At 52.4% G+C, this 25,366-nt stretch overlaps 10 protein-coding genes across 10 annotated transcripts; 4 read left to right on the top strand and 6 right to left on the bottom strand.

Annotated features, from left to right (window-relative positions):
• Positions 1-118: 118 nt before the first annotated feature.
• BO82DRAFT_252425 (putative extracellular cellulase CelA/allergen Asp F7-like) lies at positions 119-1,391 on the top strand (the record flags this gene model as incomplete). The annotated part of the gene is made up of 3 exons (XM_025630889.1): positions 119-262; positions 377-910; positions 984-1,391. Coding segments are annotated over 3 exons (1,086 nt in total), but the record flags the coding sequence as incomplete, so codon positions are not given.
• An 872-nt stretch (positions 1,392-2,263) lies between these two features.
• Positions 2,264-3,492, bottom strand: BO82DRAFT_426249 (uncharacterized protein; the record flags this gene model as incomplete). Its single annotated transcript, XM_025640353.1, has 1 exon — positions 2,264-3,492. The coding sequence occupies one exon, from the start codon at positions 3,490-3,492 to the stop codon at positions 2,557-2,559; it is 936 nt and encodes a 311-aa protein (XP_025486569.1). The 3' UTR covers positions 2,264-2,556.
• Positions 3,493-5,075: 1,583 nt separating this feature from the next.
• On the bottom strand, positions 5,076-7,542 carry BO82DRAFT_396170 (NACHT domain-containing protein; the record flags this gene model as incomplete). The annotated part of the gene is made up of 2 exons (XM_025638827.1): positions 5,076-5,144; positions 5,293-7,542. 2 exons carry the CDS (start codon positions 7,540-7,542, stop codon positions 5,076-5,078), a joined length of 2,319 nt encoding a protein of 772 aa, XP_025486568.1.
• A 1,363-nt stretch (positions 7,543-8,905) lies between these two features.
• On the top strand, positions 8,906-10,197 carry BO82DRAFT_426237 (uncharacterized protein). Its single transcript, XM_025640352.1, has one exon. It carries the CDS (start codon positions 8,985-8,987, stop codon positions 10,044-10,046), a length of 1,062 nt encoding a protein of 353 aa, XP_025486567.1. The 5' UTR covers positions 8,906-8,984; the 3' UTR covers positions 10,047-10,197.
• Positions 10,198-10,546: 349 nt separating this feature from the next.
• On the bottom strand, positions 10,547-12,371 carry BO82DRAFT_359181 (putative HLH DNA binding protein (Penr2)). Its single transcript, XM_025636503.1, has 3 exons — positions 12,035-12,371; positions 11,428-11,974; positions 10,547-11,374 (listed from the first exon to the last, which is right to left on the bottom strand). The coding sequence occupies exons 2-3, from the start codon at positions 11,954-11,956 to the stop codon at positions 11,022-11,024; spliced, it is 882 nt and encodes a 293-aa protein (XP_025486566.1). The 5' UTR covers positions 11,957-11,974; positions 12,035-12,371; the 3' UTR covers positions 10,547-11,021.
• A 2,526-nt stretch (positions 12,372-14,897) lies between these two features.
• Positions 14,898-16,190, bottom strand: BO82DRAFT_378848 (putative protein N-terminal asparagine amidohydrolase; the record flags this gene model as incomplete). The annotated part of the gene is made up of 2 exons (XM_025637655.1): positions 14,898-15,853; positions 16,016-16,190. 2 exons carry the CDS (start codon positions 16,188-16,190, stop codon positions 14,898-14,900), a joined length of 1,131 nt encoding a protein of 376 aa, XP_025486565.1.
• A 96-nt stretch (positions 16,191-16,286) lies between these two features.
• On the top strand, positions 16,287-18,775 carry BO82DRAFT_407162 (ERF4 family protein; the record flags this gene model as incomplete). Its single annotated transcript, XM_025639614.1, has 2 exons — positions 16,287-16,333; positions 17,401-18,775. The coding sequence occupies 2 exons, from the start codon at positions 16,287-16,289 to the stop codon at positions 18,773-18,775; spliced, it is 1,422 nt and encodes a 473-aa protein (XP_025486564.1).
• Positions 18,776-19,606: 831 nt separating this feature from the next.
• BO82DRAFT_359178 (AP-2 complex subunit mu) lies at positions 19,607-21,563 on the top strand. Its single transcript, XM_025636502.1, has 3 exons — positions 19,607-20,060; positions 20,198-21,224; positions 21,282-21,563. Exons 1-3 carry the CDS (start codon positions 19,724-19,726, stop codon positions 21,286-21,288), a joined length of 1,371 nt encoding a protein of 456 aa, XP_025486563.1. The 5' UTR covers positions 19,607-19,723; the 3' UTR covers positions 21,289-21,563.
• Positions 21,564-22,351: 788 nt separating this feature from the next.
• Positions 22,352-22,740, bottom strand: BO82DRAFT_206962 (uncharacterized protein). The gene has a single exon (XM_025630660.1). It carries the CDS (start codon positions 22,649-22,651, stop codon positions 22,385-22,387), a length of 267 nt encoding a protein of 88 aa, XP_025486562.1. The 5' UTR covers positions 22,652-22,740; the 3' UTR covers positions 22,352-22,384.
• BO82DRAFT_206961 (uncharacterized protein) lies at positions 22,741-23,910 on the bottom strand. Its single transcript, XM_025630659.1, has one exon. The coding sequence runs from the start codon at positions 23,767-23,769 to the stop codon at positions 22,831-22,833; it is 939 nt and encodes a 312-aa protein (XP_025486561.1). The 5' UTR covers positions 23,770-23,910; the 3' UTR covers positions 22,741-22,830.
• Between the last annotated feature and the right edge of the window lie 1,456 nt (positions 23,911-25,366).

Raw genomic sequence — 25,366 nt, 5'->3', positions numbered from 1 at the left:
TTCTTTCCTCGAAACCAACTTCATCCGTGTTGATTCCACGTTCTTTTGCCATCTCGGCTATTCAACCAGAGACCAATCTTCCATTCATTACTTCCCTGTTTAAACCCTCCCATCAACCATGAAGTACGAACGTCTTGCCTCGCTGGGCCTTGCTGCCCTGGGTGCCCTTTCCTCTGTGTCTGCCCGGCCTATTGCGACCCCCGAGGACGACGAGTGGGATTGTGGCGACGATGATGTTGCTGTCAGCACGCACTATGCGACAGTCACTCCCACCGCTGCGGTCGAGACCTCTACCTTCACCGATGTTGAGGCTACCACCGTGTTCCTCACTACGACCATCACCCTCGGCGCTGGTCAGACCACATCCACTGTCCAGACCGTGATTGTCAACACCCAGGCTACCACTACCGCTGCTGCTCAGCCCACTTCCACCGTTGAGGCTGTGACTGTCAACACCCAGGCTGCCACTACTGCTGCTCCTGCCCAGGTTTCCGTTGCCTCCGTTGAGGAGCAGAAGCCATCCACCACTAGCACCAGCACCACAGCCGCCAGTGTTGCCACGACTGCGGCTGCTCAGGTCTCCGTTGCCTCCGTCGAGGAGAAGAAGGCCACGTCCTCTTCCACTAGCACCACGGCCGCCAGCGCTGCCACCTCCTCTGCATCGTCTTCTTCCTCTTCCTCTTCTTCCTCCAGCAGCAGCAGCAGCAGCAGCAGCCTGAGCTCCGAATTCTCCGGCGAAGCCACCTTCTACGGCGGCAACGTCGACGGCGGCGCCTGCTCGTTCAGCGGCTACACCATCCCCTCCGGCCTCTACGGCACCGCCCTAGGCTCTCCCCGCTGGGACAACGCCGCCCAGTGCGGCTCCTGTGTCCAGGTCACCGGCCCCAGTGGCAACAAGATCAAGGCCATGGTAAGCAGACCTTAGCCCTGAACCAAACCACCCCCACCCACAAACCAAACTAACACGCGGAACCCCCCCACAGATCGTGGATGAATGCCCTGAATGCGACTCCAACCACCTCGACCTCTTCCAGACCGCCTTCGCCGAGCTGGCCGACATCTCCAAGGGCGTCATCTCCATCGACTGGGAGTACGTCGAGTGCGGCATCACCACCCCGATCAAGCTGAACAACAAGAGCGGCACCTCCGCCTACTGGTTCGCCATGCAGGTCGAGAACAGCAACGAGCCCGTCACCAGCCTCGAGGTCAGCACCGACGGCGGCAGCACCTGGCAGTCCACCACCCGCTCCACCTACAACTACTTCGAGAACGCCAGCGGGTTCGGGACGGATACTGTGGACGTGCGCGTCACCAGCGAGTCCGGCGCCACCATCACCGTCAACGATGTTAGCGTGTCGTCGGGATCGTCGGTCACCGCTTCGTCCAACTTTTCTTAGGTTGGCTACGGGGCGGTGCGTTTCGCGATGTGATGACTATCCTCACGTCTGAAGGATAATTCTATTTATCTTTACTTTTCTTCGACTTGACTTCCTGTAGGGGGTCGCTTTCAGCGCTGCTTTGTTCTGTCGCATGGGCAATGAGTAGACAGCGTCGTATTCCAATTTCGAGCTATATTCTTCTCTTGTATATATATTGACCACACACCCTTTCAAAAAAGAACTTTCTCTTCATCTTGACAATTAGGACATCCCGAAAATTGTATTTCCTGGCTTTACCGGATTTTGAGCCTGCTGCTTTTCCCCAAGCCTCATTATAGATTAAGTCAACTCCTTTTCCCTTGTGTACGGCAGCTAGCCACCCATGATCTGGCCGAGTATCTCCACCAGCACTATATACCCAAGGCAGCAAGAGCCGTAATTAGCATATTAGATCCAATAGTCTATGGGGTGCCCTGCAGGTAATTATGCGTGTGTCCAATATTTAATCTATAATTTGATTAAATTCATCCCGGAGAACAATTCCCGGCCAGCTACGGAGTATTCCTCGGCCAGTCCTTACTGGATGGACCAGGACCCTGAGAGCTATAGCAGCAGCATGTATATGGCTCAGCAGATGGTGGTCTTGGCCTTGGCTTGATGCTGGTTAAATATGGAAATGAAAGACACGACTACTGAACAGGGAAATCGGGCTAAATTCTCCGCTTTGGGTCTGAACTTGGCGTCGCTTTTTGCTCTCGCGATGGGAATGGGCGGGGGGGGTGGGGTGAGTGCAGAACTACTAATTTCACACAGTCGATTCTTGTTAACCGCATGTGTACCAGGCACCTAGGATGGTAGAGGGATTCAGTAAGTAAACAGGCTGTGTAAATCATGGCAGATTTCATATAGTATCCATGAGGTTTTTGAGGATGTAAGGTCGAAAAATGTACTCGGAATTGAGATATTAGGCAGAAGTTGCAACGGCTTCACGCTCTGTCTTCTTTGACATTCACAGACGGAATCATGTATCAGACCATGCTGCTGGTACGATGGCCGCTGGAAATATCATGCATACCAGATTGGAGCCACCTCCATGCGCGAGGGAGAGTGCTGTGCACGCCATGGATTGTATCGACAGATTATCGAGACCGAACTAGGAAACCAGGAATCTATACATTCAGATCGAATATAATGCCACCCACCTGAGAATAACGGCAAGGGACGTTGCCACCAGAGCAAAAGCCCACGGTGAATGGCTCCTCGTCCACGCCACTGAACCGCGGATCCAGCTTCGAGCCCGCTCGATCTCCGATGCCCGCGTACATGCCACCACGGTGAGCCGGAAGACCAGCCGCAGCTTGATCCGCTGATACAGCGGCATCGGGATCGCGCCCTGAAAATCCGGGGTGTCAACCACGAGGGATCCGTCGCGGAAGTAGAAATTCACTCGTTCGCCGAGGCTCCGCCGCAGCCAGATCCGGCACAGCCGCTGGAGGTCGTGCACGGGTAGCTGGGGCAGCATGCGGTAGAATGCGTCATGATGCTCGAGCGCCTCGTGGATCTCGGCGTAGCGTTCGTCTGTTGCCAGGCGGAACGCGGAGAGTGCGAGGTTCATGATCTCGCTCGGCAAGGAAGGCTGTCTTGACAAGATGATCGCCGGGAATTCCGGTATTGGGACGGTGGGAAGCATTCTTGCCATGAGGGCGAGAGCCTCGAGGGGCAGCTCGGACTGTTCCAGCAGCCATAGTGTGGCATCCAGGACCAGCGCGTTGTCGGCACGATCGAGGAATCGCGTGAGCGCAAGGATAAGAGGCGGCGGCAAGTGGGCTTGAGCCACGAGAGTCTTGACCACCGCCCTAGCGATCCGGTCATCACTCGTCACGAATCTTTCACTGAGTTGGAGGAGCTTTCCAGGAGGCAGGAATGGTTGTGCCCCGAGAAGATCCAAGATGTACTCAACGTCTCCTTCCTCTTCTTCTCCTTCTCCTTCTAAATCCGCCAATTCCGCCAGCTCTAGGAGTCTATTGCCCAAATCTGGAGGCAGACCTCGCCTGAGAGCGCTCCGGAATATTGGATCGAACCTTGACGTATGGTGATCTTGCGGATCGACCATCTGAGCAAACAGATGATAAAGCAACTCGTGCGGGACTTTTGGGTGCTTCCTGATGGCCTCGGATGCTTTGTGAGCTACAGAGTAATCTGGGTCTTCCAGCCTGAGTACCAGATCATCGAGATACTTTAGCTCATCATCTGGGTACTTTGTCAAGGTTTTGACTGCCTGATATCTAACTAGTGGATGATGATCCTCTAGCAAGCCCGCCACCCGATCTAGCACATGGTGTGGAAGTTCCGATTGACCACGTAGAGCTTTGGCGGCTGCTTCTCGAACAGTCCACTTTGTGTCGTTCAACAACTCTGCCACCGCTTCAAATGTTGGCTTAGATAAATCTGATCGACCGCCGAGGATCAAGGCAGCTACTCCTCGCACTGCGGGATCGATATGCTTCAGCCTTCGTACAATGTCCTCCCGAATGTTTTGAGATGGCAAGAGCTGCTGCCAGACCGTAGTTCGTAAATCTTTTACCAGACAATCACCGAAGTGCACTTCTTGGTCAAGCCAGTCCGCCATACTGGGTGGCAAGAGAGGATGCTGGGCCAGAACCCCGACAGCCAATTTTCGCACGATGAAGGATTTGTGGTCCAGTAAAGAACAGACATAGCCCAGAATACTTGGAGACACCAGCGAATGGCGGCATAATGATTTCTTTACAATGTCGAATGGCGACTCGTAAGAATTGATTTGTTTGTAAACAAGATAGGTCATAGACTGTAAGATCTCAAGCGACAGATCCAAACGTTCCAGTATCTTGAGAGATTTGGATGTCACGTCGTCTGACTCCGGGTCTGATAGTCCATGGGCAATGGTATTGACATAGGCTTGCAGAGCTGAAGGTGGCTGTTCAGAGAGAATTTCCAGTGCTGCCGCCTTCAAACCAGCTGGCTCATAATGCAGACAATCTAAAATTGCCCTCAGGAGATCCTGTGGTAAGGCCGGTACCTGGACGCCTTTAAAGTCGGACTCCTCCGCTTTTGATTCATCATGCAGGTGCCCAAGAAGAATTTCGGAAGCCTTGGGGGACAGTGACCGGCAATTTCTGAGCAGGATTCGAACAAAGATCGGATTTAGTTCATCGTCGGAGACTTGGTCTACCCAGGAGGCTATCAAGTCTGTGAGACTTGTCGAGACTCTGCGCTGAGCAATGACATTCAGAACATGTAGTCTGACGTCAGAACTTTGGTGTTTCAAGAGAGAAAATAGAACTGCATCCGGATAGTCTGCCTCCTCTGCAAGCTTCCCTTTATAATAGGCTGTGGCCTCGAAAGAGCTCCACCGGGCGAGCTGTTGGTAGTGATTCTGACGCAGAGATCTCAGCCTAGCAATATTGTTCGATGCAGGTACTTCACTCCACAAGCGCATCATGAGCTTGCTATGCATGGGGCCCAACATATCTCGAGGTTTGTTTTCCATGGCCTCAAGGAATGCGGCCGTATGCTCCTCGCTTTGCTTTTGGTGGTTGTATCCGACACCCAGAAATCCGGCCACAAACCTCCAGAACACCTCATAGCGAACGTTGTATTTCTCTCTTGCCATGAAGACTTGGAGTGGGATATCAGCGTCTGTGTGGCCATGCAGTGTCAAGCTGTGTATCGTGGCTTGGCTGGTCCAGTGTTTCGCGAAAAATCGGGCAGCGAAGAACTCTTGAACTGTCAAGTGTAAGAAGTGAAAGCTTTGCTGAGCATTTTCGGTGGTATCTGAAGAACGAAGAAAGCTTATCTCTTTGATTGTGCTCTCGTGAAGCCTGGGGACAAGAACATTGCCATTCAGGAGATGCTGATAGATCTGACTTCGTACTGGAGCATCAAAATCAATGATGTTGGTGAGTAGGCCATGGAAGGCCAGCGCCTCGAGGAGATTGATTTCCTCCTGCATGTGTAGCTGCACCTCGAACTCCGACAGCTCTTCCGTCTGTTGTTCTGTCAGGGTTCTGCCGTCGATTCTTTTCTCCCTGCGCCACAGGTCCTTCCGTAGTAGCTCCACGCAGATCGCCTGGTAGATGGTAGTCATAGTCCTGGCTGTGTTGCTATTACCCAGAGGCTCTTTCCAAGTGTAGCAGAGAGCATCGAGTTGAACCGGAATCTGTGCAATTTCTCTAATTCGCGAATGCTCGTCAATGAACTCCCAGATCTTGTCCGCTGTCTCAGGGTCTGGGTGGATTTCTTTGGCTCGTATGTACTTCTCAATTTGCTCAGCGTGAAAGCCCACCGTTCGCAACTTCAAGTCCTGCTTTACCACGCTTAGCTGCTTAGTTGAGTATGGACGTGAACTGATAATAGTTTGAGGCTGCTTGAGCAGAGTTTGCAAAAAGCGGCCCATAGGTGAATCGGCATCCCAGTCTTGGGAGACTTCATCTAGGCCATCTAACAGCCAGAGCACCCGAGCGCTATTCCAGGCTACGATTGAATCCAAAGTGTCTTCCAAGAGCGCCGATTCCTGGTGCTGGGAGAAGTACTCGTGGTGGAATAGGTCTTTAATGGAATAAGAATCGGCATGTTTACCCTTGAGATGTCGCAGTGGCAGCCACAAAATCCAGTCGAAGGAATCGGACCACAGATTTCGATACAGGAAATCGTGAACGACTTTCTTGCAAAGCGTTGTTTTGCCAACACCTGCCTGTCCTTCGATGAAAATTTTTTTCGGCCAGATCTTCCTGCCACCCTGTTCCCTACAATCAAATAGGCTTTCCAGCGGCACCTCATCGCCTTGATCGGAGTCCACGACATTGAGATTGATGTAACAGTGATCCACAGGGAGTCTATCCCCAGATAAACGCTGAATCTGCAGTCGTTTATCATCATCCTGAGTGTAAAATTCCAACAAAGCATTCTTGGTGTAATATTCTCGAGCCGGCATGCACTTCCGGTAGGAATCATCGAGAAGGGCGCTGCCGTCACTGGAAAGGTCTTGTCCGACGTCCTCCCATCCGCATGATCTAAGTGACCAATCGTATGTTTTCGTTCTCTTTAGTGTACTGGCTAGTTTTTGCTCAGGGGGGGTGGTTTGTTCCTTGATCGCACAAACAGTGTGCATTCTCCAGGCTTGAACACGGTCATACTTGCTTTCGGGAATGCTCTTATAGATGCGTTGTATCTGATCCGGAGGGATAAGCTGGCTGATGAGATCCAGTTGGGCATACAAGCCGCAAAGAAAGTCCTTATTGGCTCTACATTCTGCCTGTTGGATGAAATTGCTCAGCTCATCCCAGGACCGCGTGCGTATGAGAACACTGGTCGCTCGTAGGGCGGTATACCAAGACTTCCCCGTCCGCTTCTTAAACATGTCCCAGGTGAAGTCACGGAGTCGCGAAGCTCCATCTATGCCAGACTTGACTGCCTCCCAGATTTTGCTCGGATCCACAGAGGAGACCGCGCCGGAAACGGTCATTGCGAGGTCGATGGCCCGCAGCAGCCCCCGCAAGGATGCTTTGCCGACGGTATCATCATCCTGGATCCCCCGCAAGGCTTGTCCGGTGTAGGCGGCAGCCTGGGCCACATGAAGCTCACGATCGTGGCTGAAGCCATCAAGCAGGGCAATCAACGGCTTGTATAACTGTTCGTGGCTGATGGTCGACACGCCGATGTCGACCATGGCATCGATCACTACCCCTAGCACGCATACCAGTTCATATTTCCGATCCACCAATCCACCCAGTCTATCTGCTTGCTCCAACCGCACTTTCAGGCTCGAGAACAGCGCTCCCAGAATCTCCGTACTCTCCGGCGACCACTGGCCCTCTCGCTGTCGAATCATGAACGCCAGCGATCGTAGAAGGGCCGGGGAAAGCGAAGTTCCATCTGTGCTGCCGACAATGATCGCGTTGACGAGATTTCGCAGCAGCTTGATCCACCCATTGGGGATCAGCACTTCTGAGAGACGCGCAGCCTCCCATGCCAACTGCGGTATGCTAGACGTGCTGAGGCAGGCGTCGACGGCAGTCGTGCCCCAAGCTTGCAACGCCTCTTTTTCGGCCGTTTCAATGGCTTGATCCCGGAGACGAGAGATGAAATTGCGGAGAGTTATTGGTCGGGAGGAAATGCAAGGCATTGTGAGAAATGCTGTGACGTTGGGAAGGAAAGATCAAGCGGCGACTGAATTATAGAATTGGAGCAACACAGAGAGAATGATAGCGTCAGCATGCATCGCTGACAGTGGGGCGATTGGATCACTAAGCCCCTTCCCTTCGCTAGCGCATGAGAGTTATATATCAAAGTATACCGGTAGGACCGATCTGTAGTTGCGGCTTCGTGAACAAGCTGAAGTATCATGCTTACTGCGGTGCGAGGGAGCCATCAACTTTCTTGTGAAAACTGGTCATAACCATCACGCGCTGAACAACGGATCTGATCGGCATTGATTTCCAGTCTGGAAGCGATGGTCTATCTACTCACTAACATCTTGAATTCCGGGAAGATGCTGGATCGAGGATGGACGGGTCCATAGTTGGTGGTATTTGTGCTGCTTGAACTGGCGGCTTCTCTCTCGGGTCTCAAACGGTCGCTGTCCGGTCCAATTGAACAGCTGCTGCAGAATGTGAGTTCATCTTACTGACAAGATTCCTTGTGAGATGACAGTAGATTCTGCATTCGATATTTTGTATCGCGAGAGCACTCTCACTCTTTGTTTCATAGATTATCGGTTTGTGCGAGATGGGGCTTGGATACAAGGATACTCATCAACATAGATCAGCAGGCAAAGGCAGTCGCGTAGCTTATCAAGAACAGAGGGCCCCAGGTAGAATTTGGCAAGTATCAGCACGAATAACGACTACGGGGGCTGATGAAGATCACGACAATGAAATTAGTGGCCGATAGAGGGTGATGTTGGTGACGGTTCAGACAAGAAAGAGAACCCAGATAAACAGCGTTGATGAACATGAAGCATAGCAAAGGAAAAAAGGCCCTGTAAAAGCTTATGAAGAAAGCCGGTTTGCCCCGGAGATCGCTTATCTTGCAATGCTAGCATCAAAGACCTCTCACCGCCGTAGGCAGAAAGAGTGAATAGCATCATGCTTGTGCTAGCCTCCATGTCCTATATTGGAATTCATATCCACCATGCAACGATCTCCATCTTCAGATCTGGCCCCCTGTGGAGCCTGCCATGCGGCAATGTAGACTTATACTAGGAACCTATATCTGAGTTTAATGCTTAAGTGTAAACACTGTAGACTTAGTCCCTCAGTCAGCTACAAGACCCTTTCAGCACAGCTTAACTAGAAATGCTTCCTTGGTCTTAATTATAGAAAATCCAGCACACCCATCTTTTCCCTCTCTATGCCGCTCATAAATCTGTTTCTGTGAATCTGCAAACACTCACACCGTTTCCATGCCACCTCCCACAACCGATATCCTACCCTTCCACGACCCATACACAATAACCCAGTTTCTAACTCATCCATCACCGTCCCCCCACTGAACCCCATTCCCCTCCTATACTCCCTTCGATCTCAAATCACCACTCGCGCGATCAAGACACAACCCACAAGAACTATGGACTACCAACCATGGCACAACGCCGCCTTTTTTTCCGGGTTTGAATTTGCAACCCCCCTAGACCCCAAGGGAACAGACCAAGACTCCACAAAAAGAAAACAAGACTCCAAGAAAGGCAAACAAGACCTCGAAAAAGGGAAACAGAACACCAAGCCGGAGGCAGAAAGCAGCCGGCCCCAACCCCCCAAGGGAAAACAAGCCTCGAAAGGAAAACGCAAAGCCAAACCCCCGAAACCCAACCAAGAAACCTGGGAAATCCAAACCGTCCTCTCCATCCGCACGCAGCCCACCCCAATCCCAGCAACCGACCCACCAGTCTTCACCACTGTGACCTCCCTCGTCGCCCGCGTGAACCAACTCACCGGGCCCATCCGCGGCCGCGAAGCCATCCTAAAGCTGAGATTGCACCCTGTGCCCCTACCCCAACCTCCTTCCACAGCTTCAGCTTCAGCGTCAGCTACCCAGAGCCAGAGCCAGAGCCAAACCCAGAGCCAGACTCAGCCCCCCAGCTCCCCGTCCCCAATCTCAGCGCATGAAAAAGAGAAACAAGCCCTAACCCACCTCCCCACGGCCAAAACCTACGCGCCCTACCTCATCACCACCCACCGCAGCGCCTTCACTGCCCTCGCCGCAAACCCACGAGACACACGGTTCAGCGCAGCAGCAATGGCGACAGCCGTATCCGCCGAGGACAGCTTCGCGACGCTCCTCCTCCTGGCCATGCCGGTGGGAACAGACTGCCGGAATATCCAGATGTGGGGGAACGGTAACGAGCGTGCGGCGCTGCGCACGGCGTTCCGCGAGACGTACCTGGCCCTGTGTGCGGCGGGGGTGATGCATACGCGTCCGGGCCCGGAGCATGTCATTTGGGATCGGGAGCATCGGAAGTGTTATATCGTAGGCTTGGGGAATGCGGTGCTGGGTGAGAGGGATCGGGTTGTGCCGGTTGGGTTGTGGAATCGGGTGTTGGGGGTTTGGGGGCTGGAGGGTGCAGAGAAGGATCACGGGCATCCTGGTGTTGGGGAGGAAGAAGGCGAGGCGGATGAGGGGAAGGAATGAAGAATGTGAGGCTCTCCGGACGTTGCTCGTATTGATTGATTTGCGTGTGCAGTAGGCAAGGCGGACGATGCTTCTTTGGACTCAACCATGTTGGGCTTGGTAGAATCGATTTCTGGTCTGGGGATGCATACACTAACAGGATGGATCTTGGAGGTTCGGTGGGTTGGTTTTGTCTTAGATTTGAGACTCACCCTTTCGGGATTTGACGAGTTAATGTGTACGTACTGTTTTGCTCTATCCGGTGTACAGTATGCCATACATACCTTATCGTCATTAAGAGCTCGGATTTCATGGCTGTAGTTAGCGTATACTGTCACACCAACCAATATCCCCACCTAAATTCTAGATCATCCGAGGTCTCCACATTTCCGGACAGACCAGCGGCAGGGTTGGAAACTGAGACGCAGGTTCATACGCGAGATGTTTTACATACGCATCCAATGACGTCTCAAGGATCACCTTGACCTCACCTCATTTACACCCAGAACGATACACCCAGAGCAATAGTTAGTCATCTGAAATTTCAATAAGAGCAACGGACTGCAGACCATATACATAGCCCGCAACCCCGCTGCTAGCCATGCGATTGAGGACTAACCCATCCGTTCGAAGAACTAGCATACAACAGGGAATAAGAGCACGAGCAGGGGGATCAGAAAGCCGGCCATGGCGAAAAGATTAGCAACAACTCATGTTGTCTTCCCATCAGAACAACACCATGAAATAATTGTACCCAGTGAGAAGACCCTTGCAGAAACAAAAACGAAAAGAAAAAAACCAGGTGGGGATCAAGTAGGATTTGTGCAGAAACGTTGTAATATCAACCGGCAACATCAAGCGCAAAGAAATTGAAAATGAGCGAGCATGTCACAACTCAGCCCCTGGAAATGAACAAGTCGTAGCACATATGGAATGGCCCAAGCAAGAACGCCGCGCAGACACAGGAATAGAGATTTAACGGACACCAACATGAAACTAGACTTGGCCGGGATCCACCTCAAGGGGCTCCAGCTCCTTTGCTTCTTCATAGTCATCGAACTCAAGACCTGCATCGCGGCAACGTTGCAACCATTTCACGGCAATGTCACCACGGCGGTTGACCTCAACCTTCAATTTCGAGTTCTGAGAGCTGATTTCGCTGATGGCATGACTCGTGGTCATGTTGTTCTGTTCCCAGCGCTCACTCATTGCCTTCTTTTCCTCGTGCAACTGGCAAATGTACTCAATCGCGCGCTGCAAAATGGCACCCTTGTTCTTGTCGCAATTGGGTACGAGGCGAGCAATCTGGTTGATACCCTCATTGATGGCTTCGCGACGACGACGCTCCACTAAGACGACCTGTTAGTATAGACAATTGAACATTGCCGTCGGGAGGTCTTACCTTCTTTGTGGTTGTTCTTGCGAATCTGGTGCCACTCCGGGGAGCCAACAGAAGGCTTCTGGTTCATACTCTGTGCCTCACGCGCAGCATACACCGCAGCAGCAGTGGAGTTGTGACCATGAGCGGATCCAATAGCCTGGCTGATGTCGTCTCCAAATGCCAAGCCGTGCGCAAGGTTGTTGTCGAAGGTGTTATCGGGGGGAGGTGGGTATTTGTTCTGAGGAGTGTGGGCAGCGAGCGCAGCTTTAGCCGTCAAGGCGTTGTCGTCCGAGATACCATTCTGCGGACCGACGTGCTGAAGGATTTGCTGGTCGATGTTCAACTCTGTGGATGGGATGCCGTGGGTATCATAGGATCCCAGCGAACTGTGCGTGAAGTTGGGCTGATTGTCCGCGGGTGGGAGGCTTCCGTTGCCTCCATTCGAGGTTCGGTTGAGTCGCTGGGCATCGGGGCCAGTTTCATCAGTGCTGTCACGCTTGCGCTTGATGGTGACACTGCCATCAGCAGTACCCATGGATGGATCAGACATCTTGCCGATCTCTGTACCCTGCGACTCACGATGGTTATTAGCCAATCGCGCAGCGACGGACCCTTCAAGAATCGGTACCTGTTCAATACGGTAGAACTCGATGAGATTCAAATTTAGCCGTTACCAGGTCCTCAGGGCTAAATCGAGATTGACTCGGTCGTTGTGCGACACTGTAGCTTCCGTTAGTTGAAATGCCACCTTATGTGATTCAACGGTGCAGGAAAGCAAGACATGCGAGTGCAGGCATATGCAGATAGGCAGAGGTGCGTCGAGTCAGCTGGAAATTAGTGCACATGTTGTGGGGATTCAGCAAATAGTGATCAACAAGCTTTAATGTTGATGCTTGCCTGGTACACGCGTGAGCGACGCGCACAGCGGCACAGCAAACAGACATGGCCTGCTCGAAAGATGAAAGTACCTTGCACAACAGCAGCAAAGAATACAACTACATTAAACTCTTCTTAGAAGAAGACACAAGGGTTGAAGGACAACAAAGGTGAAGACATGTTCACAACTCGTCAATTGCCGTCGGAGCAGCAGCAGCAGCATCGGAGACGCGTCCGGGTGGTTCTGCGACCGATGGAACCGCGCAAAAAACACAGCATCATTATCCCCGACCGTCTCCTAACCCAGCCTTGGCCGACATGAGGCCGAAGGGATGTGGGGATAGGAAGACTTCCGAGATACGAGAAGGTGGATAGCAGGAGCGGAGAGCCCGTTGAGGTACCCAGAGGTGAAGTTGGAGTTCGAGAAGGAAAGGGGGAGAGCTGGTTTACCTTGGGATGGTGTCTCTATCACCTGACAGCAAGTCACCTGCCACGGGCAACAACAAGACGATGAGATACCGATTCGTTCGCGATGTCGAGAAAACGGATTTGATTTCCAAAAGAAAGGTTGGGATCGAATCGTCAGAGCTGAAAATAGCGAACAGACCGGATTAGAGCTCAAGCAAAAAGGTGTGGTGGTTATTACAATGGAAAAAAGGGATACATGGGGAGTTTGAGTAGAGAAAGAGTCGAGTAGAGAGGGACTGCTCACGTGGCGAGGGACGAGGACGAGAATCGAGGAGAGGGAGTCTCCGTAGACTGAGGAGAACCACGAGCTCCAGGTGCGGACAGCGACCTAGGGCGCAGATCAGTCACCTGACACCGTGCAAAAGAGACTGTCCTCCCCCTAGAACCACTGCACTGATTCACCATCATACCACCATGATTCTGTGATTATCTACATTTTTGCTGCACTTTCTCACCCCCCCCTCCCTCTGTCTTCCCACCCACCCTCGAATTCAACCTAATTCAACCGCTTTCTCATCCACATGTCATGTGCTGCCATCCCGTGCCCCCCTCTTCTCTCAGCTACCCAGCTTACCCTTCTGATTGGCTAGCCACCCTATGCTCTCCCGGTAGCCGGAGGAGGGGTTGACCCGGAATCACGTGGAATCCGACAACCCTCCTTGCCCAAAAGGGTTAACAAGCTTATCGGCCTGCACTGCCTGGGGAGCGGAGGAAGATGGTTGAAGTCAATTACTATCGCCAGAAGGCTTCAATCGTCGAAGGAGCAATCCTACCATCTGCCACCTCAGCTATTGGCGTAAAGATCACCTTGATTGCTGCGCCATGGGAGAATAGGCTGCCTGCTCATCCCGGTCGGCCCGTTCCTTCTTCGACAGCAAGTCAGTAAAGTAACTTAGTAGGTAGTTAGGATAGTCAACGAGTCTAGACTAACTAGGTTGAGGTAGTCAGCATGTATTGGTTAGGTAGCTAAAGTCCATTCCATATTTTCCCTGATGCCCGTTCGCTTAGCCGCCGATCCCTCGTCCTTGCGCAGCAGCAACGCTGTTCATTGAATGGCCTCCGTCATGATCTACTTCTCCGCTCACCCAGTAGAATGAACTGTAGCTACTGTATGTCCGCCATGACCTCCAGCTCGTCAACCCACCTGCTGGGAGGTTTGTAGACACGCAGTTCGAAGAGTGAGTCCCTGAACTTTCCACCGACAAGGATATTGACCACTTTAGTATCTTTCGACCAGAAGAAATGTCCTCGTTGCCGTGGATGAGTTCTCAATCCCTCCCCCGTCTGTCCACTGACTCCAATCATCACATGTTTGCTCTCTTGACCGGATTTAGGACTCTGGAGTAAACGTTCGAGGGTTACATGGAGAAACGAGGCTAAGATGGCAGGGCAGGCCTGAATGTCCGGTCCTCAGGAAGGGAGGGGGGTGGTGAACCATTTGATGGCAAAAGTGGTGGATCGTTGGTCATGAGATAAGGCGCTTGTGTGGGATCCAGAACTAATTTACCCCCAGCAAGTATTTGCTTATGCACGGAACAATACATTTCTCGAGGGAGATCTTGGCCACAATGCAAGCATCCGAAATGGTTGTTCTCCAGCATGAGGAGACTATGGGGGCTAAAAAACTCTGGTCGCGTTGCTGCAAGACACTTGAAGATTGATTGTTGATGACTCCTGTCACATGGATGGCTGCTCAGAATAATGGGTCTCTCTCCCCTCCCCACCCAACTTGATGTCTCACATGATAGCGCAGCAAGGACCATAGCAAGGCTGGAATTTAAAGGTGTGGTGGGTTCCTCGTGTGTTTTGGAGAGGCAAAAAAGAAATAAACAAAGCGGCGCCAAAAAAAAAAATAGTTTCACCCTATATGAGCACTGCGCGCTGTCGGAGGAAATGGGCCGCAAGAGGAGAAAGGTTTGTCGAAGGGAACGGATTCATGCTTTCTAGTTTTTAAACCAAAGAGTACCAAAGGTACAACTGACAATGACAGTCGGCTTTTCGATGATATCACTCCAACCACGGGATGCAGACGGTAGGTAACTAGATACTAGCCTGCAACACCCGGCATGGGTCGTAACTTAACAGCGCCCTGCTGCAACCCAGCCAACCAACATTAGAGAAGGCCGACCTCCTGCTCAGTCGCACCCTTAGCTCGACGATCGCTTTGCTAACGCAAAAACCATGCTTGGGTCTGCCGCAGTATCAGCAAAACATATCCCTTCCGTTGTTGCGCCCATCATGTCCCAACAAAGGATTTTGACATCAAATTGGCTTTCTCCGTCATCCCCCGAGTCCGTCTGTGCTTTGGAACTGCTCAAACTATCTGAACGAGTAGCTCCCGACGCGGGAAGGGTCTTGGGTCTTTGTGAGATGGCGATAATGGTACTGGTACCGGCATAACGCGCCGGGTTCGCCCCCGCTGCTCCTGGCTCTTCTCCCGCTCGATTGGCGAAGACGATAACGATATCCTTGCTTCGATCAGAGCCATCCTCGTTCAAATTAACTTCATGACTCATTCTTTTCGTGATGAGTGGCAAGAACCGCTGGATCCAATAATTGAACGTATCTAGATCAGGCTCATCCGCGAGGAGGTCCAGCTCCTCCCGACCCAGAGGAGATAGCCAAGCCATGGACAGAATGACCAGCTGAGACTTCGAGTCTATAACTCGATTGGCAAATTCCCATGCCGTGAACGGGGCCTCAAACTTGTACGGGTTGATGTCCATACAGATCCCGAAGGAGGTGGCTATGTGTGACTCGTGGGAGTGCTGATCCCCTCTCCGGAATATCAGATTCTCAAACCCACGGTCCACGCTACCTTCTGATGCCCAGGTTTCGTCCGTGTAATAGAGAAAGGATTTACGGTAGTTGAGAATGTCCCGACCATTCTCATCGACCACAAGGAGAGAATTATAATAAGTCTCGTGCTGACTACTTGACTCATCTCCTTCTCGGGTCGCTGTCTCCATGCAGACCTCAGGATACCCCACGCAGACTTTGCACTGTAGGCGCTGGGCGGTCTGCCGGGCCCAGTCAGCCGAAGGACCTTCTCCTGCGGGTTCCAGATACGGCTTGATAGCCTCCAGGGAGGGGAAGTTGTATCCTGTTCAGGTCAGCAAGCTTTGCTCACCAAGTTGTCTCGGGGAGAGTTTGAGGTGAGGGAGCTTGGAGGTGGAGGTGGATCAGCAACACAAGCCACCCAGCCCAACCATCCCGCAGCCCATGCATGGTGTGACAGTCAAAGGGAGGACAAAGTCGCACTCACCCGTCAAGGCCAACTCGGGCAGAATCAGAATGTCTGGCTTTAAAACGTCGAGGGCAACCGCCCCCGTACCTACACCTCGCACCACCTTCCCATTCTTCAGTAACTCTTCGGCTCTCTTGATATTACCCTTGACATCACCTAATTGTGGGGCAAATTGAAGTGTCGCGATCCGCATTTCCTTGGACTGGTTATGAGTTAGACACTGTCTAAGGGCACTGTTTGTGGTGGTGGTGGTTATTAGAGAGCAGATGTTTGTAGTTCCGCGGGTAGGATGAAGAAGGATAGTGGCATTGTGGTGCTGGTGGTTGAAGATGACGGGTAGGGAGCGGGCCCAGCGTTGGAGACCAGCTCCAAGACGGACCGAGATGAGTAGAGTGACTGGCGCAATGATGTTGACGATGGGTGACTACTCGAGTTTAAATACTATCTTCTGGATTCTTGCATCAAGCACTGTCAGAACATTTGATTGTGATGTTAGCAGTTAACTTGGTCGTAGGACTGACTGTACAGTACCAGGCACGCAAGCATGCAAACAAGCAAACAAGCAAACAGCAGCAACACGTGATTTAAGGTTGAAGATCCAAGCCGGGCGGATGTCGTCATGGGCAGGGGATCCTCCAAACATCTCTCCATCTTCTTGAATGAATGAATGAATCGCGCGAACCTTACAGCAATCACCAACTCCACCACACAAAGAAGGGGAAAGGATGCATCGGCCCTCTTTGCCGGAAATGGCTCCCTAAACAAACTGGAAGTGATTTTAAGCTTCCCCTGCCGACTGGATGTGATGGAATGGGATGGAGCCTTACTTGGCTATTGACTCGTTTATTGTTTCTGCGCCGGGCCCAAGTGGATAGCGGCTGGTCTTGGGGGAAGTCGTCCGTTGTAATAAGAATCATGGCAGTCCCGGGGGAGCTTTCTGTGCTGTTTCATTCTTATTATCGTTCATTCCTTTGCTTTCTGTGGATCATTGATCGTCATTGCTCCTTTCCTGCCATCGACCTACTCTATATAAGCTTCTGATGGAGGTTTGAAGTATACACTTGGAGATTTGATTGATCCCACATCGGCTGTCATTCCCTTCTCATATTACCATCACACTCGTTCTTCCTCAACCTTCATTTAGCCTCAGATTTCCCTTCACTGCTTTTGAATTAAACCCCAACGACGTATAACTATACCTACCTGAGGATAATTGGTCATTACCAGCGATCATTCAACCACAGCAGCACCAGCAGCATTCAATTGAATGTCGTCGTGCTCAGATCAGGCTCTGTCCCTTGCCGCGCCCCTTTTCGATCCCTGCCAGCCAATCACCGCTCGTCCACACGGTCGCTTTTATCGACATCATTTCTTCTTCTGCAGCCTCTCACAATCAGCACCAGCAACTTCAACCCCAACTCCAACTTTCTCACTACCACCACCACGTCTTCTTCCTTCACCACGGCTTCTCCTCCACAGCCTCACCATATCCAGTTGCCACCCCTGTCGTCTCTCTCCGCAACTACGACGCCCGTTAGGCCGCCGTTGGACCCACCTTTACCATCGTCCGAGGTTAAAGATCGTGCTGCCCTCCGAGCCCACCGCGTCCGCCGCTGTTCGTTCGAGTCGTACCATCCCACCACATCAGCCGACGTTGACGCCGCCGAAACTTCCTCCCAAGCCCAATTTTCTTGCCGTCGGAACAGTTCCTGGATCTCTCCGTCGATCTTACGGCCGCCATCGGTGCGACTCGCGAACCCCATCAATTACGTGCCGCGCATCACCCCAGTCACTGTCCCCCGGTTCCCGCAGCCATCGGAGGAGAATCTGCCGCTCGAGGCGCATCGGGACGCCCATCCGCTTCTGACCATCCCCGAACAACGCCGGAGTCGACTCAGCCCGTCCCCCAATAGTCTGTTGGTCGAGCGCAGCCAAGGAGAAACCGAGAGTGGCCGCTCTAGCATCGCAGTGCCTCGAGGCCAGAGGCGCAGTGGCGCAGTTGAGGAATATTTGATCTCGCAAGAAATGTCCGATCTGGGATTGTCGAATGTCGCCCAGGATGCACCTAAACCACGCACCCCGGAGCGGGCGCATCTAGGCTTGGATTTCATGCCCGACGGCCCAGGACCGCACCCGGACGATCGGCCCCGTCATGTCCGGTCGCAAGTTTCACTGCGATCGCAATCTCAGATCGCCTCATTGCCCTCGAATACGGGGTTTCCTGCCGAGACAGAGCCTGAGATGGCGGAAGAACTGGCTTGGGGCCCTGCTCACCCGTGCTTTCCTCACTTCAACCCGCATGTTCCGATCAACTCTGAAGAATTCCTCACAACGCGTATTATCCGGATCCGACGAGATTGGATGGTCAAGGGCGATCTCGCTCCGACTTTCTCGAATCTATATCCCGAGATTCTCGATCCGCTGCTTCCGGAGCAAGAATTCCGCAGAGTCATTGCTATGGTGAATGACGAGCTCATCAAAGCCTTTGATCCTTTCAGCTTCCGCAATATCATCGATAGCGCCTTGGGCTTGCTTACTGGCTGGTTATGGGAGGACGTGGGTGCCCCCGCGATCAAGAGTCACTTGAATAGCGTGGAATCGTGGCTGGAGAACTGGAATAAAGACGTCGGGGCGAAGGATGGAGTGCGCATCTGGAGTCTGCGACGGACGGCCTATCTTTCATTGGATATCCAAATCCCGGATCCAAAGGTTGGCATCATTCCCAGCGAGAGTGGCCTCTCCTTGCCCGGAACTCGCCCGAGTAGTGGTGCCGTGTGAAACTTACGGCCGTCATCTTCTTTTCTTTGCTTTTCTATCTCTTCTCTTTCACTTTCCATATTTTGCCTTCGATGTTCTGAAGGCTTACTTTTTTCCTAATCATCGCTCTCTTCACACATGCATATATTGCCCCCTTGCACATGTGCAGGATGCTGCGAGTCATACTCTAATTTCACTTCCACTTGTTCCTTTGATTTTTTTTACATGCACGATATCCATGCCTGGTTACAGAGTGTTCGATACCATTTGACTGTTTTGCGTGAGGAAAGTGCTGGATGTTCTGGTTTTTTACACCAGCCGGAGCACCCTCGAGATGCCTGTTGTTGATTTTACCATTCCTTCTTTCTTCCACCCTTTGTGTTCTTATTACTTTATTGTTTTGTTTTTTCTTTCTACAACTCACTTCCCTCGGATTTATAATACCCCCCCTGATGATCATCGCGGGTATCTTGATCCGGATGTGCTGTTGGATGTTGAAAGTAAGTGAGCAAGGCAGGCTACTGTACCTAAAATGTTGAGTGTGCGTGGATGGATGCGCCTAGAGAGCAGGGCGACGAAAGCCATTATTGAAACTACCATCAAGTTTAGGAAATGATCGAAATTGGTCACTGTACTACGGACAGATTGCGTAGTTTGAGTAGTTCGAGTAGTATAAGACTATGTAAATCAATTAATTCTAGTGTGTAGAGGAGCCCACCGACAAGTTATGGAATGCTATGTAGATAGTGTGTAGTTCACATCCTCCCCCACACCCGCCTTCCGCCCCATCGCCGATTCTGGACGAACCTCCGCCCGCCGAGAGGGAGCAGCAGTTCTCCATCCACCGGCACCCACCGAGAGACCCCCTTTTCAAATCAACCCTCCCCCTCATTCCCCTCACCCCTCTTCGCTTTTCCTCCTCCCTGCTAATCTTCGCCCTTCACTCTCGTCCCCTTTCCTTTTTCCACCATGCTCTCCGGTATCCTCGTCTTTAACCAAAAGGGCGAGAATCTCATCTTCCGCTCGTTCCGCAGCGACTGCCGGCCGCGCCTGGCCGACATCTTCCGCATCCAGGTCATCTCCAACCCGCAGGTGCGCTCGCCGATCCTGACCTTGGGCTCAACCACCTTCAGCCATGTCAAGCACGAGAACATCTACTTGGTCGCGGTGACCAAGAGCAACGCCAATGCCGCGCTGGTCTTCGAGTTCCTGTATCGCCTGGTGATGTTGGGGCGGAGCTACTTCGGGAAGTTTGACGAGGAGGCCGTGAAGAATAACTTTGTGCTTATCTACGAGTTGTTGGATGGTGAGAGGTCCCTCGCATTTGTTTCTCTGATTTACTTTACTAGACAACACACCCCCGACTTTCCAACGAACCGATTTACCCCTCTCTTTTGCTCGCGGAAATTGAAATGGCTGACTGGGGTCTCGGAATTGAAACAGAAATCCTCGATTATGGCTACCCGCAGAACACGGAAACCGACACGTTGAAGATGTACATCACGACGGAAGGGGTACGGTCGGCGATCGCCAACTCCGCGACGGACTCGAGTCGGATCACGATGCAGGCGACGGGCGCGCTGTCGTGGCGGCGGTCGGATGTGAAATACCGCAAGAACGAGGCGTTTGTGGACGTGATCGAGGACGTGAACCTGCTGATGTCGGCGACGGGGACGGTGCTGCGCGCGGACGTGAACGGGCAGATCGTGATGCGGGCGTACCTGTCTGGCACGCCAGAGTGCAAGTTCGGGCTCAACGATCGGTTGCTGCTGGATGGGGACTCCGCCGGGGGTGGTAGTGGTGGCGGGGGTGGGAGCTCGTTCGGCGGCGGCAGCAGCGGGATGGTGTCCGGCAATCGGGATGGGACGACGAAAGCGACGCGCGCGGCGGCCGGCTCGGTCACGCTGGAGGACTGCCAGTTCCACCAGTGCGTGAAGCTGGGCCGGTTCGACGCGGACCGCATCATCTCGTTCGTGCCGCCGGACGGGGAGTTCGAGCTGATGCGCTACCGCGCCACGGAGAACGTCAACCTCCCCTTCAAGGTGCACCCAATCGTGCGCGAGGTCGGCACCACCAAGGTCGAGTACAGCGTCGCCATCAAGGCCAACTACAGCTCCAAGCTGTTCGCCACCAACGTCGTCATCCGCATCCCCACCCCCCTCAACACGGCCAAGACCACCGAGCGCACCAGCCAGGGCCGCGCCAAGTACGAGCCCGAACACAACAACATCGTCTGGAAGATCGCCCGCTTCTCCGGCGGCAGCGAGTACGTGCTCACGGCCGAGGCGACACTGACCAGCATGACCCACCAGAAGGCCTGGAGCAGGCCCCCGCTCAGCCTGTCGTTCAGTCTGCTCATGTTCACCAGTTCGGGGCTGTTGGTGCGCTATCTCAAGGTCTTCGAGAAGAGCAATTACAGCAGCGTGAAGTGGGTGCGGTATATGACTCGGGCGGGAAGTTATGAGATTCGGTAAGTCTACTTGTCTACCCAGTCTCTTGTGTCTGGCTAACTGGTGATGACGTGCAGATTCTAGCTTGTTCACTGTTACTGCAGGCAGAGCAGGCGAGAGCGGTTCGACCCACAGTGAGAGAAAGAAACGGGCCAATGCGCGCAAACGAAAGAAATCAACCCGATATCCATGTATTCCACCTTACCATTTTTTTTAGTACTTCTAGGTCCACATCATCGAGCTGGGTGTTTTGGCGTTGTTTTTTTCTGCATGTTTAATCTTCTGTCTTTGGTTGGGTTGAGGTGAAAAGAGACAATATCAAGAACTGCATCATGAACTTCATGTACGACCTTTCCCACACATATTCACATCCAAGGTAGGCCGATGCCTTCAGAATCTACGAAGTCCTAGGGCCATCGGTTGGACTTGTAAGCAGCCCGTGGCCGGACAAGGCATGCGAAGCACGTCAATTTCATATAATTATGCTTGTATGATCACCGAAGGTATAAAGTCAAGAAAAAGAAACGGGTTAAGCAAGGAATCATGTAAAGAACCATGTAAGCGAGGTGGTTCCTGCAGGGCCAGCGAAATATTTATACCAGCGAAGGATCGCGCGACGGTTCCGCTCCTATGTGCAAGCCGCTACCTGCACAAGTCAAGGTGGATTGCATAAGCAAAATCGGCCTGCCTACGGCATCGAGTTAACCATAAGAAAAAGCAGTAGCTCACGGTAGAAATGGCATGATTCTGTCTTTGGGTACAGGGAAGTCGAGTGAATCCACGAATCGGCCGCGCGGATTATGTTACTTGCCAGCCCCCCTCGTAGGGCGCAGCACTTGATGTACCTGCTGTACACCTCGCACTCACTAGTGCCGCCCACCCATTCAGATTAACGCCCTAGTTACTACTGATACTACATAGTACTGACTACCGACCTCAGCACCAACATGTAATGCATGAGTTTCCCAATGTCGGTCCCCCGGCCAGGGCAGACACTATGCAATGCGAAGTCAATGCCGATATTCCGATCAGAGTGTTGACTCTCCGAGAGATACGCAATCGACGAAGAGCGTTACGAATCTACTGTATCACGGATAGCTTATATGCTAGATAAGTTACCCTGAGCTACTCCAAAAAGAAAAACAATTTCGGCAGAAAAAGAGACCAGATCGGGCCTCGTTTAAATCAGTTTGTGTCTAACGCCCCAAGAAAGCCTAACCCTGAACCCAGAAAGAAAAAGAACAGAAGGGGGAATATCCGCCAGAAAAAAAAGAAACCCATATCCCATAAGCCATACACAGAATTCAAAAACCAAAAGAACCCCAAAAGAATTTTGTTCGCCTCGTATAAGCCGTGTCCCCCTTTTGTAAGCGTGGGCTGTAGAATACATCGATAGATATAGATACATTAGTAAGATAAAGTTGGGATTGCTGGACGAAAGTCCCATCGAGGGACTTTGGGTATCCAGAGATAAGATTGATAGATCAAGCTCTCCGTCAAGGAGGTGGGTTGCTTGATCAGGATGGTTGGTGAAAGAAGGAGGGGTGGATGATTAGAATGGAAAGTATGGATGAAGAAAAAAACAAGGATGAGAAAGTAGAGAAGGGAAAAAATGGAAGAAGGTCCTCAGAGCATGCCCTCGTCCAATCGTCGACGGACTTTGCGATCGCTGGCGCGTCGGAGGCCAATGTGTCCATTGTTAAGTAAGAATCGCCAGCGACGTTCGACGCAGGCTTGGTCCTTGCCGAGTTTCTCGGCGCATTCGTTCCAGTTGCGCCGAGATAGTTGAAATTTCTCCAGCACGAGGCCGATGAGGCGTTGGTCGTCTTCTTCGGCCCAGGTGAGATCGGGACTTAATGAGGATGAGGTGGACAACGCGGATTCTGACTCCTCTATTGAGGGGAGCGCTGTGTCGGGGTTGAAGGGGTGCGCTGTTGCATGTGCGCTTGCGCTTGCGCGTGGATTGTTGGCCACGGGGGCTGGGTGTTGCTGATGCGCCGGCGACGCTGGGGATTGCGATACGGGCGGTGACTGGAGAGAATAGAAGTCTGAATGTGACAGGCCGAGTGGCAGATCGTAGGGAATGTGTCTCTGACGTTTAGGAGTGGCGAAGCGCTGCGAACGTGTCGATTGTTCATCTGTTGATGTCGTGTAACGATCAGTCTTGCGATCAGGAGTGGTGACGGCGGGCAAGTCGTCTTCTGTCTCCGATTCGAAAGTGTCGCGGCGACGCTTGAGTGCGCCAGACGAAGGGCTTTGTGGGGTTATCCGGGAGGCGGGAATCTGTGTGTGTTGGGTCTCTCGCTGGTGTTGGCGCGACGATGGCTTGCGCGAACGTATCTGGACAGGGCTTTGGAGACGCTCAGACTTTGCGCCTCGGGAAGGAGGCGCGGGGGATCCGTGGAGAAGTGATTGTAATGCGCGACAGGTTCCGAGGAGGCCGTTGCCTGGAGGAACGAAATCGTCGTCGGACGGGGGAGGTGTTGAAAACGAGCGGTTGGGAGTGAAACGCGAGCAGCTCGACGGTCGCCGTACGTCGCAGGAAAGAGCGGATGGGAGTAACATGATGTGATGTATACGATGCGAGTCGCGATCGAGGTGGAGTTGATAGTGACAAGAAGCGATAGAGAGTTGAGTAAGGGTGGTGAGTGCGAATTTAAGATTGTGGCAAATTGTGCGCCAAATGAAAGGATTGCGCGCGTCGGACTTGTTTTTGCGCCGGAAGGGGTCCTGAGACGAGTATGACGAGATGTCGGGTTCAAAAGCAAAGGATTGTAATAGGAGAGGTAAGCGCTTCAGTCGGAGATGCCTCCGAGTGATGCGACGAGAGAGCGACGATGATAATTGATGGAAAGAAACGACGGAAGACGGAGGAGAATTGCGAAGCGGCGGGCGGGATTATGGGGGGTTGAGGGTGCGAAGGAAGATGATGGGGGAATGATGTATGTCGGCGCACTGCGCCGAAAAGGAGTCGGTCTCTTTTTGTGTCAAACTTTTTTTTTTTCCCTTTTTCTCGGTTCCGCAAACGGAGGAGCCTCAGGATGAAACCACCCTCCGGATTGGGTAATTTGATGCCTGATGGAATGGGCTCTATGAATGTGTATTCGGTTGAAGTGATTGCAATGATGGCTGACTGCAAGCTGTCAAGCAGGAATGGATTCAATTGGTGTGGCTTGATTCAATCAACTGACTGATCTCACTGATTGATCAAGTGAAGGAATGGATCAGAGTGATGGACAACAAAGAATGATAGTGACAAGGGCTTCCTCATTCCCTCTCCTGCGCCCTCTTTCCCTTCTGAACTAGGAACTAGGAACTAGGAACTAGGATTGAACTTTGCTTTCTTACCCTCTTCCATCCCTCCTCAAGGCAGGGAATGGGCTATTTTTGAAGGTCTACAACGGCTACAACGGCCGTGGATGCGAGCAGAAAAAGCCGCCCCTTGCTAGTGGGCGAAGGGAGTACAGGAGCGCAGGAGCCACTGCGAAGGGATGCCGTCTGCAGTCTGCAAGGCGCCAGTCCATCGCCGTGTCCACCACGATGTCATGGACTGATCGCTGCCTTGCTCTGCTGGTTGTCATCAGGCTGGCCCGTGCTGTGAAGAGTGTGGGACGACGTGAACTTGCGTTGCGTTGCATTGCAGCTACAGTCATGGCTGCGCTCCGCGGCGATCCGCTGCCGTGACATGTTCATGGTCATCCAGAGTACTCTGTCGGCCACACTACTGAGACAATGCTGATTGTCCCAGTTCCCAGTTCCTTGACATTGGTGACCTGCGGTTCCAGAAGATATCGCGCCCCTCTACTCAGTGTTCGGGAGGTTGGATACTTCCATCTGACACCCTCCTTCAACCCCAGTAACAACCTGGATTCCCCCCACTCAGCTCCCCTCTACCTCCAGGGTTATTACCCAATCTACAAAAGGGCACTCTTTCCCTATCCTCTAAGGCACCATCAATACTCTTCCTCCATCATTAGGACAATATGTGCATATCATGATCAACCGCATTATATCACAGGGCTTCGTATCTAGACTTCCCAAAGCGGCCTAAATTGGGGTTTCGAGACACGTGGCGCGTGGCGCGTTCCAGTTCGCGTCGGTGGATCCTCCACCAATTAATGCCTGACTGCCACAGCACCTGATCGATACTGTACTGTACCTT

The sequence above is a fragment of the Aspergillus uvarum genome (assembly GCF_003184745.1).
Source record: "Aspergillus uvarum CBS 121591 unplaced genomic scaffold BO82scaffold_86, whole genome shotgun sequence".
Taxonomy (NCBI): domain Eukaryota; kingdom Fungi; phylum Ascomycota; class Eurotiomycetes; order Eurotiales; family Aspergillaceae; genus Aspergillus; species Aspergillus uvarum.
The sequence above is the reverse complement of the archived record's forward strand: the minus strand, read 5'-3'. Positions and strand labels throughout refer to the sequence as shown.

Bases quoted from the DNA above. Each gene is read 5' to 3' on its own strand.
- BO82DRAFT_426237 (XM_025640352.1), top strand. From the start codon at position 8,985: ATGGACTACCAACCATGGCACAACGCCGCCTTTTTTTCCGGGTTTGAA.
- BO82DRAFT_359181 (XM_025636503.1), bottom strand. From the start codon at position 11,956: ATGTCTGATCCATCCATGGGTACTGCTGATGGCAGTGTCACCATCAAG. The intron at 11,375-11,427 runs GTAAGACCTCCC...AGGTCGTCTTAG, and splicing joins CAAGAACAACCACAAAGAAG to TGGAGCGTCGTCGTCGCGAA.
- BO82DRAFT_359178 (XM_025636502.1), top strand. From the start codon at position 19,724: ATGCTCTCCGGTATCCTCGTCTTTAACCAAAAGGGCGAGAATCTCATC. The intron at 20,061-20,197 runs GTGAGAGGTCCC...GAATTGAAACAG, and splicing joins TATCTACGAGTTGTTGGATG to AAATCCTCGATTATGGCTAC.
- BO82DRAFT_206962 (XM_025630660.1), bottom strand. From the start codon at position 22,651: ATGGGACTTTCGTCCAGCAATCCCAACTTTATCTTACTAATGTATCTA.
- BO82DRAFT_206961 (XM_025630659.1), bottom strand. From the start codon at position 23,769: ATGTTACTCCCATCCGCTCTTTCCTGCGACGTACGGCGACCGTCGAGC.